Raw genomic sequence first — 15,535 nt, 5'->3', positions numbered from 1 at the left:
CAGTATTGTCCAAAAATTTGCATAGTATAAGCGTGGGTGCAAGTTTCGGGATTTTCAGACAAGTTTGATATCAGTCAGAAAATGCTAGTTGAAAACCAATATTTTTCTGACTGGCTTGGTGTTTCACTGAAGTACCTAAACTCTGCGGTTAAAGTGCCATCGGATGCACTTTAACTCCAATCAGACAATTTTGGATTAGGTTGACAAGACTTCGTCTTAGAAAGAGGAGAAATTGAAGGAGGACAAAAATATTACATCCAGAATAAGGATAGCAGATAACACAGTTAATGCAGCCAATACCACTCACGAAATAAAGGAAAATAGTGAAAGCTAGACCCACAAGCTTGACAAAACTCTGTTATTTACCACATCACAGTTACAACTAGCAGTAAAATTTATGAAAAACAATAAAGTTCCTGAAAGGAATCTCACCAGAGGCTATTAAGTAAAAAGAATCGTCGGAAACCATACTGGGTATTTGAAGGTTTAATATGGTCATATTAATCGTTTCCTAGGTGGTCGGGCTAATACCTAAGTGGTGCTTTGTTACCGGAGCATATCGGATCTATATCCGCCAAAGGATCAATCAAAGGATCATCAACATCGATAATACTCCCCAAAACCTTCGGGGAGTGTCCTTATCTTTAATACAACAACAAAAACAACGTCCCAATTAGATTGGGCGAGACTACGAGAAGGCGAGAGTTGCACATAATTGACCAAGAGGGAAGAACATCCGTTTATGAGTTATAGCTGTGTAAACAAAAATTTTATGATTTTTTGATTTTTTGGCAATTTGCGACGCCCCTAAAATATATATCTTCAAATTATATTAACTGTACCATCTCACGTAGCTAAGCTTTCAAATGCAAAAGACCGTTTTAAAATCGGAGTATTCTGTGTGGAGTTATGTGCATACATAACATTTAGCGACTTTATTTTATAAGATTTATAGATATAATATTGTAACGAATGTTAGCAGCTCTGAGCGATGCTATCGTCTCTAAGCCGATGCTAAGCAGTGACGTGAATTCACATCCATATATCAATCATTATGTATCTACATAAACGAAACAATAACTGCGTCTACACATATGTACCATGTACGTATACGAGCAGCGGAGAGTCAATGCACAAACACATGCATATATCTGAGATACTTCTGAAAGTATGCAATGAGAAAAACTATAAAATTATGCAATTGTAGTTACAGCTGAGAAGTTTGAGAGCTGCTGGACTAGTAGATTCTGGAAGCGCCTAGAAGATGCGAACGTTGAAATCCGAGATTATAAAAGGCGGCAATTGTAGAGGCGCTGGAATTCAGTTTGATTTGAGATTTCGATTAAGACGCTATCTAGCGAGCAAGAGCAGTATTATTTTGAATAGTAGAGTTTCATTTGAGCTATCAATCAGTTTGGTTATTAAGCAAGCTATTCGTTGCACAGTTTGAGCGTTATTGTCAAGTACTTTAATAAAGGCCATTTTGCATTATTACATATTGGAGTTATTTATTCAACAGTTTAGTGATTCGAACTTAGCAGAGAATTTGAAATAAGAGGTTTTGCAATTTACAATTGGTGTCAGAAGAGGAATTGCTGAATAAATTCCAGAGGACAACAAGGACATGACAAAGTTCAGTGAATTAAAGATCCAGCAACTGAAGAAGGAGTTGGAGAGCCGTGGATTGAATACAAGCGGCATTAAACTCGAACTTCAGGCACGACTACGAGAGGCAATGGAATTAGAAGGAATTGACGTGGAAGAGTATGACTTTCATCTTGAAGGCGAGGAAACAACAAAAATGGAAGAGGCAGTTACGACCACAGACTTGAACATGATTTTGGTTGCAATATCTGCTCAAACATCGACAGTGGCTTCTCAACTGGAATCGCAAGACAGATATAACATCTCAACTGGCATCTCAACTAGAAGAACAGGAGAACCGTATAACATCGAAGATTGAAGCACAAGAGGCACGAATATCGGAAATGTCGGCAGAAATATCAGCGCAGATCTCTGCACAACTGGAAGAGCAAGAAGGACGTATTTCTTCGAAGATGGAGGCGCAAGACACAAACATTTTGCAACTTGAGAACAAAATCGATGCCGAGATTGAAACATTGCGAGGTCATATACAGGAGTTGCAACTAATTCGCCCAGTTGTTTCAGCAAGCAATACGAAGGTAAAAACTTCATCTTTTGACGGCTCTGTTCCTTTCCAGGTGTTTAAGATTCAGTTTGAGAAGACCGCAGCAGTGAACAACTGGAGTGCTGAAGATAAAGTTGCTGCACTATTCGTGGCATTGAAAGGATCTGCTGCTGAAATCCTACAGACTATTCCCGAGGGAGAGCGGAACAGCTACGAAACATTGATGAGCGCTCTAGAGAGGCGATATGGAAGCGAACACAGGAAGCAGATACACCAAATAGAGTTGCAAAACCGCTACCAAAAAGCTAATGACACTTTGCTGGAGTTTGCGTCAGATGTCGAAAGGCTTGCACATTTGGCGAATGCCGACGCACCCGTGGAATACACCGAAGAGTAAAAATTCAGAGCTTTATAAATGGCATACGGGACGTCGAAACGAAACCCAAGGCCAACATTTGCAGAGACGGTATCACATGCATTGACTTAAGAAACTGCCTCACTATTGAGTAAACCAGCATACAAAGTTCATCGTGTGGAAGTGGAAAGACCAAATTGGGTAGACACAATTTTGGAAGCATTGAAGGAATCACAAAGGAAAAATACCGGAGTTATTAAATGTTTCAAGTGCGGCAACCCAGGTCATATTGCACGACATTGCAACACCAACCCTAACAGTTCCAACAATGTGGGTGGTCGTAAACGCAGAGCTGAAGGACATGAGCAAATCTCCAAGTCCACTTAATCGTTAAACTAAAGAGAGTCAGCCGCAAGGGGCGACAGCTGGCTCCCTCAATTAAATGCCCCATAATCTCTATCTCGCAAATTGGAAGAAGGTCAAGCAATCTTACTGTCGGAGGACATGTGGATGGAAAGGAACGGTTACTGACTGTAGATACGGGTGCATCCCATTCCATAATTCGATCAGATTTAGTCAACAAGAAGATAAGACCATTGCTTGGAGCAAGATTACGTACAGCCACGGGAGAGGACACCCAGGTAATTGGAGAAGTCGAATGTGAAGTAGCAATTGGGGGACGTCGCGGTACTACACAATTTTATAATGGCAGGTATAGTTGATGAAATCATGATTGGAGTGGACTTCTTAATCAACCAAGGCATCAAAATCGATATGCAAAGCAAGACGATGCGATATAAGAACATGGATGTGCCACTTAATTTCGGCTACGAGAGAGGCTACAGCAGTAAACGAGTGCTGGTGGAAAAGAGTCAGCAAATACCACCAAAATCAGAAGCAGTCATCTGGGCAAAGGTTGATGGAGATTGTGGGACAAACAAATTCTGGGTGGTCGAAGCAGCAAATAAATCAGCACTGAACATACTTTTAGAAAAAACCCTGGCTATGACAAAACAAGATGGACGTATTCCGGTAAGAGTACTCAATGAGTTCAAGTCACCATTCAATTTGACAAAAGGAGCTATTTTGGGGAGATGCCAAGAGGCCGAAGTAGTTATTAACTGTGCACAGCTCCAGGAAAACGTTTCATATAATAATACTGATCTTTCAAATGCCATCACGGCATAGACGCAGGGGCTAGAGGAAGCCTATCAGAGTAAGGCAAAACAACTGCTCCTAAAGTACGCGAACATATTTGACCAGGATGGTTCCAAACCAGGCCGCACCAATGTTGTGAAACATCAAATTGACACTGGAGATGCGAGGCCGATCCATCAAGCTCCACGTAGTGTTGCACTGGCGAAGCGGGAAGTTGTGAGTCAAATCATACAAGAAATTAGCGACAGCGGCGTCATCGAACCATCAGCTAGTCCATGGAGCTCACCGGTAGTACTTGTAAAGAAGAAGGATGGAAAAATGAGGTTTTTCGTGGACTACCGGAAGTTGAATGACGTTACGAAAAAGGATATCTACCCATTGCCGAGAATTGATGACACTCTGGAGTCGCTATCTGGTACGAAATGGTTTTCCACACTGGACTTGAAAAGCGGCTACTGGCAAGTTGACGTGAAGGAGGAAGATAAAAAGAAAACAGCCTTCAGTGTCGGTGATGGTCTTTAGCAATTTACAGTGATACCTTTTGGACTTTGTAATGCACCAGCTACTTTTGAGAGACTCATAGACCAGGTACTGAAAAGACTACGTTGGAAAACATGCTTGGTGTACCTGGACGACATCATCGTATTGGGCAAGAATTTTGATGAACATCTTAAGAACTTGGAGGAAGTTTTCCAGAGAATAGCTGGCGCTGTTCTGAAGTTAAGTCCCAAAAAGTGTACGCTGTTTAAAAAGGAAGTAAATTATTTGGGTCACAAAGTAACGACAGAGGGCATCTGCACAGCGAATGAAAAGATAGAGGCAGTAAAGGATTGGCCAAGACCACAGAATCTGCATGAATTGAGAAGTTTCCTTGGGCTGTGTACATATTACCGCCGATTTGTACCAAATTTTTCAGCGTAGCCCATAGTCTCCACGAGCTAACAAGAAAAAATAAAGCTTTTGAATGGAAGGAGCAAGAAGTAACTTTCCAAACATTGAAAGACCGTTTGTGAACTGCCGCAATGTTGGCATATCCGATTCCAGGAGCCACGTTTGTTCTAGATACAGATGCGAGCGGATATGCTATAGGAGGCGTTTTATCACAACTGGTCGATGGACAGGAGAAGGTAGTTGCATATTACAGCCGTTCAGTTGGAAAACCAGAGAGGAACTATTGCGTTACACGGAGAGAGCTGTTGGCATTGGTAGAGTGCATTAAACATTTCCACAAATACCTCTACGGCCAGCGATTCCGCGTCAGGACAGATCACGCAGCGTTGAAATGGCTTCTGCAGTTCCGTAATCCGGAAGGACAATTGGCACGGTGGATCGAGCGACTACAAAAGCTATGACTTTTCCATTGAGAATCGAAAAGGTAGTACCCATGGAAATGCTGATGCAATGTCACGAAGACCATGTAGTTTGGAATGCAAGCACTGTTCAAAGGCCGAGGCTAAAGAAGACATTATAGATGTCCGGCTAATGACTATAACATGTACAGATGAATGGGACAAGGAACAGCTAAGAAAGTGCCAGCTAGAAGATACATATCTGTCACGTGTTATGCAAGGGCTCGAACGAAACGAAAGACCAAACAGAGAAGAGATGTCAGCAGATAGTCCCATAGTGAAGTCATATTGGGCACAGTGGAACAGTTTAGAATTGATATCCGGTTGCATTCATCGAGTATGGGAAAGTGAGGATGGTAAATGCAAGAAGAAACTGACAGTTGTTCCCAGAAAGAGGATTCCTGACGTGCTCAACGAACTGCATAATGGTCCAAGTGGAGGTCATCTTGGAATCACGAAGACGCTCGAGAAAATTAAGCAGATATTCTATTGGGTTGGTTGTCGTCAGTCGGTCACCGAGTGGATTGCCAACCGCGAGGTTTGCAACAGAGCGAAAGGGCCCAAAACACGAAGTCATTGCCAGATGAAGCAGTATATTTCGGGTGCACCATTTGAAAGGACCGCCATGGATGTCGCAGGTCCATTTCCTACTAGCAACCGCGGAAACAAATACGTACTGGTGGTTATAGATTATTTCAGTAAATGGCCAGAGGTATAACCAATCCCAAACCAAGAAGCGAAAACAGTAGCAGAAGTGGTTACAAACGATTGGGTTGCAAGGTATGGTGTACCAATGGAGTTACATTCTGACCAAGGCAGGAATTTTAAATCAGCTGTGTTCCAAGAAATGTGTAAATCATTGGGCATTCGAAAAACATGGACAACTGCATTGCATCCTCAGTCCGATGGTATGGTGGAACGTTTCAATAGAACCTTGGAGTAGCATTTAAGGAAAGTAGTAGACAAGTACCATAAGGAGTGGGATACCCGCATACCATTGGTGTGATGGTAGCGTGCTCCGCCTATCACACCGTATGCCCTGGGTTCAACTCCCGGGCAAAGCAACATCAAAATTTTAGAAATAAGATTTTTCAATTAGAAGAAAATTTTTCTAAGCGGGGTCGCCCCTCGGCAGTGTCTGGCAAGCGCTCCGATTGTATTTCTGCCATGAAAAGCTCTCAGTGAAAACTCATCTGCCTTGCAGATGCCGTTCGGAGTCGGCATAAAACATGTAGGTCCCGTCCGGCCAATTTGTAGGGAAAAACCAAGAGGAGCACGACGCAAATTGGAAGAGAAGCTCGGCCTTAGATCTCTTCGGAGGTTATCGCGCCTTACATTTATTTTATTTTTACCGATCAGCAGTGCATGAGACAACGGGTCAATCCTCAGCAAAAGTAATTTTTGGCAAAGACCTTCGACTGCCAGCTGATTTGAAGTATGGGATAGGTGCCGATGCGGAGAGGAATGTCAAGAAATCCACTGGTGTATTGGAAGAAGAGCTGAGAGAGATACACGATCTTGTAAGGCAACGAGCAAAGATTATGAGTGACAAGATGAAAGCGAGGTACGATAAAGCAATTAATTCGGAAGGGTTTCAGGAAGGAGATTTGATGCTGCTATACAACCCACAACGAAAAAAAGGTTTGTCCCCGAAATTGCAGTGTAACTGGGAAGGCCCATACAAAGTTGTAAAACGGATCAACGATGTAGTGTACCGCATACAAACCATTGGCAAACTACGAACAAAAATGAAAGTGGTTCATTTGGAGAGGCTAGCAGCGGTTAGATCGAGAGATTTGCCTGATCGGGACGACCAGACTTAGGTGGAGGGCAGTGTAACGAATGTTAGCAGCACTGAGCGATGCTATCGTCTCTAATCCGATGCTAAGCAATGACGGGAATTCACATCCACAGATCAATCATTATGTATCTACATAAACGAAACAATAATTGCGCCTACACATATGTACCATGTACGTATACGAGCAGCGGAGAGTCAATGCACAAACACATGCATATATCTGAGATACTTCTGAAAGTATGCAATGAGAAAAACTATAAAATTATGCAATTGTAGTTACAGCTGAGAAGTTTGAGAGCTGCTGGGGTAGTAGATTCTGGAAGCGCCTAGAAGATGCGAACGTTGAAATCCGAGAGTATAAAAGGCGCAATTGTAGAGGCGCTGGAATTCAGTTTGATTTGAGATTTCGATTAAGACGCTATCTAGCGAGCAAGAGCAGTATTATTTTGAATAGTAGAGTTTCATTTGAGCTATCAATCAGTTTGGTTATTAAGCAAGCTATTCGTTGCACAGTTTGAGCGTTATTGTCAAGTCTTTAATAAAGGCCATTTTGTTTTATTACATATTGGAGTTATTTATTCAACAGTTTAGTGATTCGAACTTAGCAGAGAATTTGAAATAAGAGGATTTGCAGCAAATTCGTTATAATATTCTCAAACTCGAAACTGTTTTGGGACATTTTTATACTGGTACTCAACACTCCTGAATGTCGCAAAATTTTTGTTTAATAAAGTTTGGTAGTAAGAGGTACATATTACGTGACATTATGGTAATGAACTGACAGACTTACTAGCAGGCATGGTGCCATAGCAAAATTCTAGGATCCGGAGCTCATAAATAACTGGGCAACAAAGCATTTTTAAAAACTTTGGGATGAATACCCAGGACATAGACAGTCCAAATTGTTTATATTTCCAGCAATGGGAGTACGATCGAAGTTTATCAATCTTAGCAGAGAGGATCTAGGAATTCTCACTGGGTACTACATATATGAGGTAGTGCAGTCTATGATATAATATAAGTAAGCTCTATATATCTATCCCATACACAAATCTGTCGCTTTTGTAATTTGGAGGATGAAATGCCGTTTCACATTCTTTGCGAATGCATCGCTCTGGCAAGGTAGAGACTACCTCATCTGTGACGTGACTCTCAATCCCTTAATGATTTGGAATAAAAAGTATATTAGGGCCCAGTTTTTCAGTAGTTGTTTAAGCTAGGATTAAACTAAGTTAACTTAAACTCTAGTCAAATTTGAAATCCAGTTAAACTACAGAACACCTTTTCAGTCCCAGTTTAAGCCCGCCTTTGGGCTAGGCTTTTTTGTATGCAACATTGGTTTTTTATTGTCTAAATAGTTTGCAGATACGGATATTGTTAATCCAAAAAACTTGGGAGTCTTAGAGAAATGTTTATCTAGTTCTCTCCAATCAGTACCGAACCTTTAAGACATTTTTTAATTAAACTGAATATCTAGTTGATTTCTTCAGTTGAAATTCTACATTGTATATCGAGTTGAGGTGAAGTTGAAAAGAAATCTTTTCCGAGGTGGTACCTGCAAAACCAACAGCTATTCATGGTGAGAAATAAGGCTCTGGTTGGTGGCCGTAATGAACAGAAAACAATTTTAAATAAATTATATATATATGTGTATATATATATATATTTATTAATTTCTTGAAAACTACTTTAATATTAGAATCTTACATTTGTGTCCAGTTAGAGAACCACACTTAAGTTTATGTTGGGAGCTATCTTTCCTTAAACTTAAGTAACACATTTTTTGCTTTATAAAAAAATCTCTTTTCAGTTTACATTCAGAAAGCGAAAATTCATGTCCAGGAAATTACAATTAATATTTGGAAAATGGCAATTCATATTCGGAATATTCTTAATATTCATAAAATTACAATTTATATTCAGAATTTTTATTTGGTGTTCAGAGAATTGCAATTCATATTCAGAAAGTTACGATTCATTTTCATAAAGTTATTGCAATTGATATTCAGAAAATTTTAACTCATGTTCAGAATTTCCATTTAATATTCAGAAAATTTCAACTTATGTTCAGAAAGTTAAAATTGATATTCAGTAGATAATTCTTGTAAATTATTAGCCAGATCATCTCGGAAACGAAATAATATCAACACGTTGAAACTTCTAGGCCATCTAACCATCTCCTTCCATCTGTAGCTTGGGGTCGCCAGATCTTCGCTGGTAAATAAACAGGATTCAGCACCGGTATGTGAGGTTGACAATTGGGTTTTGAAAGCTATGAACTTCGATGAAGAGGCTTGCGCTACACAGTCCCTTGCCTCCTTTGGAATCATTGTTTTCAACATATTTGCTTATCTGGCGCCGATAGGACCACTGGCCTGGATTTAGTGTTACCTTGTTGCTTCTACACTCAGAGAATAAAATGAACGAAACAAGTTCAAAATTAAGGATATTCGTTGACAAAAATCTGTTAAGTACGGTTTCTCTTAACTCGTGACCTATAGGCTTGTTTTAAGAACAGTTCTTCCAAGCTCGCCGTTCGTCTGTAGTGACCACTTTGGTATTGATGTGTAAACCTTCTGTGCTCATTTCAAGCACTACTTGGGCTTGATCTAAGATGTTTTGTTTTCATGCTTGAAACACAATGCCGAGCGACTACGACATAAGCCGCTTCCCGCGATGACATTTTTCAAATTACGCCGAGACATTTACTCTTCATAAAACACAATGCCGGGCGAATTTGGCGCTGTTTATTCAGAGTGGCCATTATTTAGAAATAAAGATGAAAAGAATAGATAGAAATAAATCAATCGTCGAAAGATGACGTCGCGTAAATTTCGCTCTTTGCTTCCATTGTGTTCACCTTCATGTAATTACGGGTATTCTATTTTTGGCAAGGCGAAGTTCGTCGCGTTTATTTCGCGGCTTCAGGACATTGTGTTTCAAGCATCACGATTCGGTGTTTGTGTTTTCGGTCTCAATTCAAGAACGGTTTGTGCTTTATCATTGGTTGAGTGGGAAGGGAAGATACCATTTATAAATTTTTGTTTATTAAATTTTTTTTTTTTATCATTAATAAGAAACCTATTATTAATATCCAAAAGATTAGAAAAAGTGCATAATATGCATAATATGCATTTTTTATATATTTCTCTTATTGAGAAATTCTTCTTATTTGATGATGCAATCTGAATATATATTTAAAACATTTCATAACAAGTTTGAGAATTACCTGTGTTTATGTGAATGGAACTGAACGAAAAACTAGAGTTAAAAAAAAGAATATAAAAAAATTGTTTCAAACAAGTAAAGGTGTCTAAGTTCGGGTGTAACCAAACATTATATACCCAGCGTGAACTTCAATTATACGTTTCATTTCAGATAAATTCACTTCCTATATAACACATGGCACCGCCCATTTAAAAAAAAAATTCTCCCCATTTCCTCTTTCAATAAAACTTGATTAGTGAAATATCATTGATCCAAAACTATTTTTAGCTAAGTTATAGGTTATTATTCTAGTCTACGACTCTTTTAAACTTGTTTTATATAAAAGTGGGCGTGGCCTTTAACCGATCCCGTCCATTTTTACTACAAATATTTTCTGCTATAAGGAAAATATATGCACACAATTTCATTACGATATGTTAATTTTTCTTCGAGTTATGGCTCCCGAAACATAGAAAATTGCTTAGTCATAAAAGAGGCGGTGCCACGCCCTTCTTTTTAAATTTGATGTTTTTCCTATTTATTGTTATAAATCCACTTGGGAAATGAAATACCATTGATATAAAGCTCTTTTTTGCAAAGACATTGCTTATTTTATTCGTCCACGACCCTTTTAAAAATCTTTTATATGAAAGTGGGCGTGTTCCTTAACCCGTTTCGCTAATTTTTCTTCAAAGCATCCCTTATAGTAAAACCAACCTCTCTGCCGAATTTTGTTACGATAGGTTTAACGATTTTTGCTTTATGAATAATAATATTTGTAAATTTGATTTTATCACAAGTGAGCGGTGCCACGCCCATTTAAAAAAATTTTTCAAATTTTTATCAAGAGTCTCAATACCAGTCCACACGTCAAATTTCAACATTCTAGGTGTATTATTTACTAAATAATCAGGTCTTTTGTGTTTTCCAAAATGTTATATATATAAAAAGTGAGCGTGGTTATCATCCGAATTCCCTCATTTTCAATACCAATCTATTCTGGGTCCAGATAAGCTCGTGTACCAAATTTGGTGCAGATATCGCAATATTTACCCAAGTTAGCGTATTAACGGGCGGACGGACCGGCGGACGGACGGGCGGACGTGGCTCAAACAAATTTGTTTGCGATACTGATGATTTTGATATATGGAAGTCTATATCCATCTCGATTCCTTTATACCTGTACAATCAACCGTTATCCAATCAAAGTTAATATACTCTGTATAAAACTTTAGAGTTTGACAGTGATCGATCGCCGCACGATCGCTTCTTTTTTCCTGAACTTAATTTAAGAACATTGTTCTTAATTTAAGATCATTGTTCTCATTAATAGAACATTTGTTCATATTTTAAGACCAGTCGTTCTCTTTTCAAGAAAATGGTTGTCAGTTCAAGAACAAGGTTGTTGTTTGATAACAGGTCGTTCGTTTTTCAAGAAAACTAAGAACATGAGTAGCTTGAATTGAGTCCGGTGGTGCTGGATTCTAGAAAGGCGTTTTTATCTGAGTGTATGCTTGTAAGAACGTCTCTTTTGTATTCAATGTGCATTTTCCAGACCTATGGTACCTAGTTGGTACTCTTACTGTTTGTTCTATGGCTTTGGCGAGTTTGAATGGATTTTTCCCTTTGCTAATGAACATTGGTTTCGGTTGCTTCCATGTTTCTGGAAACTATCCGCCCTTGGGCATGCGTTATAAATAGCCAACATTATTTTCGGGCAATTTTATTTTATACTTAATAGCCTCTGGAATTCATTGCAGAAGCTTTTTTGTTTTTAAAAAATTTTACTGCTAGTTGAACTGTGCTGTGGTAAATGACAGAGGCTTCTCTAGTGTGTTAGTCTAGCCTTCACCATTTTCTTTTATTTCGTGAGTGGTATTGGATGCATTACTGTGTTATATGCTATCGGTATCCTGAATGTAATATTTTTATCCGCTTTCCATTTCTCCTCTTTCGGTGATTTTGCTTCTGCAATGGATTGTCCCAAAATTTAAAAAAAACGGGTTACTCACTGAGAGCATTCCCAATGAACATAAATGTCTCCAAGTGGAAGTCTTGTGAACCTAATCCAAAATTGTCTGAATGGAGTTCAAAGTGTATCCGATGGCATGGACAATGACTGCGAAGCACTGCTTTCGTTAAACGCAAAGTTTACTTCAGTGAAACACCAAGCCAGTCAGCAAAATATTGGTTTTCAGCTAGCATTTTCGGACTAATATCAAACTTGTCGGAAAAATGCCAAACTTGGACCAACACTTATACTGTAAAAATTTTCGAACAATACTGCGGCTGAAAAAAATCCACTAGATTTTTCATTTAACCTTTACTATATGAAGCATTAAGGCACAAAGGCACTTAAACTATTCTCACTTCCATGATTATAGTTGGAATTTTTGTTCATTGATCATATGGCATTACTTGATTTCTTACTCAAATATTACGATCAATTAAGTATAAGGACTCTTTTCTGTAACCCCAGTAAAAAAAACTCCATAGCTGTCTCTGAGTTGAATTTTTATTCTTCAATTTATATATAAACTCTTGATACCCACCATTCACCGTCTAAAAGCACGAATCAATGGAAGGCAGGGCACCATTACAGAATTTCCAAGTCGACCAAGCAGTCCAACCCTGTTTGTTCTGAATCTTGAGTACGCAGTTCACTGAATCGGTAATATCATCGGTCAACAAAGCGCTGCAATTAACATCACATCCATTGGACGAGGTTGAGCCATCGGCGGCTTGACACCAAAATTTGTTATTTATTTGGAAGATGCCATAATCCTTGGAGCCATTTTTATTGGTTGGGCCTACAACGTCCGTACGATACGAGCTCTCATTATCCGCAATGCAGGTCCATCGAGCCAATTCATCCTTCGGCACACCCATGTTATACATCTCCATAGCTAGCGAGCAGCGAGTAAATGTTTTACCAAAGGCCGGTGCAGCCAAGGCCAATGCTATTAAAAAGCAAACAAGAACTTTCATATTGATTGTGAAGTGCAAACAAAATATTTAATTGCCTTAGAGAAATTCGACTGCTTTTATAGTAAATTTTGCGTAAAAAACTGCTAACAATCATTATCGTTGCAATCGAATTCTTTGAGTAGAAAAAGATAATAGTCATTTTACCTGCGCGTGTATATTAAACTAAGATTGAAGACGTTAGCAGTGAGATTTGTCAATCAATGCCTAAGTGTTATTGATTAAAAATAGTTTGAGTTCAACGAATTATGTTATCTTCAATCAATATAATCCTGCAATTTGCGATGTTAACCTCGACAGTAACCTCTTAAAGTCGTTCACTGGCTTCAATGGGCCACGGAAGCACGTGGTATCTCTGTACATGTGCATGTACGAGTACGCTTTAATTGTATGTTTTATTAGTAAATTTTTAATTTCTTAACTACTACCCGATATTAAGGAATTTTCGATATGGCCACTGCATTTGCATTTGTGAACGGTGGGTATGAAGAGTTCATATATAAATTGAAAATTAAAAATTCAATTCAGAGACACCTATGGAGTTTTTTTTTTAAATTGGGGTACAGAGAGGAGGCTTTAGACTTAATTGATCGTAATATTTGAGTAAGAAATCAAGTAATGCCATATGATCAATGAACAAAAATGCCTGCTATAATCATGGAAGTGAGAATAGTTTAAGTGCATTTGTGCCTTAATGCTGCAGACAGTAAAAGTTAAATAAAAAATCTAGTAGATTTTTTCAGCTGCAGTATTGTCCAAAAATTTGCATAGTATAAGCGTGGGTGCAAGTTTCGGGATTTTCAGACAAGTTTGATATCAGTCAGAAAATGCTAGTTGAAAACCAATATTTTTCTGACTGGCTTGGTGTTTCACTGAAGTACCTAAATTCTGCGGTTAAAGTGCCATCGGATGCACTTTAACTTCAATCAGACAATTTTGGATTAGGTTGACAAGACGTCGTCTTGGAAAGAGGAGAAATCGAAGGAGGACAAAAATATTACATTCAGAATACGGATAGCAGATAACACAGTTAATGCAGCCAATACCACTCACGAAATAAAGGAAAATAGTGAAAGCTAGACCCACAAGCTTGACAAATCTCTGTTATTTACCACATCACAGTTACAACTAGCAGTAAAATTTATGAAAAACAATAAAGTTCCTGAAAGGAATCTCAGCGGAGGCTATTAAGTAAAAAGAATCGTCGGAAACCATACTGGGTATTTGAAGGTTTAATATGGTCATATTAATCGTTTCCTAGGTGGTCGGGCTAATACCTAAGTGGTGCTTTGTTACCGGAGCATATCGGATCTATATCCGCCAAAGGATCAATCAAAGGATCATCAACATCGATAATACTCCCGAAAACCTTCGGGGAGTGTCCTTATCTTTAATACAACAACAAAAATAACGTCCCAATTAGATTGGGCGAGACTACGAGAAGGCGAGAGTTGCACATAATTGACCAAGAGGGAAGAACATTCACCCGGGCGTGGGGCTACAAAGTGTCGAAGGTCATGTGCAAGACCTGAGACTAACGAGGTTACGCCTATTATTAAAAAGAAAGGTCTGTAGACTCATGACGGGCATTCTTGCTTCACATGCCTTTAAATTAGGCTTGGTCAATGCTAGAAGACGTATGAAATACGGATTGGAGGGGAAAACTATCGAACATGTTTTGTGCTCGTGCCTTACACTTGTCTACCAAACAAGGACTCCATAGTATATGATAGGCTTTACAATCGCTGTATATTTTCAATAAAAGAGAGATAAGGCGATACACCCCACGTACACCCTGACAATCTTTTACATATATAAAGTGCCGACGAGACCTTCTTCACCCATTCCTCCACGTTGACCTTCCACGACAACTTACTGTGTAAAATTATTTCTAGATATTTTGTGCAAGGTTTCTCCTGCATGGTCACCCTTACTGACTTTTGCCTGTTTCAATTTGGGACCTTGTACCTCTTAGTAAACTAGACTATATGCGTCTTCTCTGCGTTTGTTGTCAACTCAACATTAGATGCCCAGGTATTTATATCCCGAAGCACCTGTTCCATCAAAGAGCTAATCGTTGGCTCAACGTGGTCACATTAATTTGTTTCCGAGATGGTTGGATGGTTTAGTTTTGCGGAGCGTACCGTATCAATATCCGACAAAGGATCCTTAATATTGTAACGAATGCTAGTAGCACTGAGCAATGCTATCGTCTCTAAGCCGATGCTAACCAGCGACGTGAATGCACATCAATAATTCAATCATTATGTATCTACATAAACGAATAAATAATTGCGTCTACACATATGTACGTATACGAACATCGGAGCGGCAATGCACAAATACATGCATATATCTTATCTGAGTTGTCACAAGAGAGAGCAATAATTTGTGCACGTAGTTGTGGCTGGCGATTTTGTAGCCGAAACAACTAGTAAGTTCTGGAAAACGAAGAGCCTAGAAGTATGCAGCGTAAACTATAAAAGCGTGGCAAGCGAGTAAGAAGTAATTCAGTTTGATTTGAGTTGTCA

The 15,535-nt window shown here is 39.0% G+C and overlaps 2 protein-coding genes across 6 annotated transcripts in view; both read right to left on the bottom strand.

Moving 5' to 3' along the window:
- The window catches only part of mwh (multiple wing hairs), a 466,270-nt gene that overhangs the window by 121,452 nt on the left and 329,283 nt on the right, over positions 1-15,535 (bottom strand). The gene's annotated exons all lie outside the window — the stretch shown is intronic.
- On the bottom strand, positions 12,517-13,029 carry LOC137243503 (lysozyme 1-like). Its single transcript, XM_067771292.1, has one exon. It carries the CDS (start codon positions 13,005-13,007, stop codon positions 12,582-12,584), a length of 426 nt encoding a protein of 141 aa, XP_067627393.1. The 5' UTR covers positions 13,008-13,029; the 3' UTR covers positions 12,517-12,581.

This window comes from Eurosta solidaginis, chromosome 3 (genome assembly GCF_040869045.1).
Source record: "Eurosta solidaginis isolate ZX-2024a chromosome 3, ASM4086904v1, whole genome shotgun sequence".
Taxonomy (NCBI): domain Eukaryota; kingdom Metazoa; phylum Arthropoda; class Insecta; order Diptera; family Tephritidae; genus Eurosta; species Eurosta solidaginis.
The sequence above is the reverse complement of the archived record's forward strand: the minus strand, read 5'-3'. Positions and strand labels throughout refer to the sequence as shown.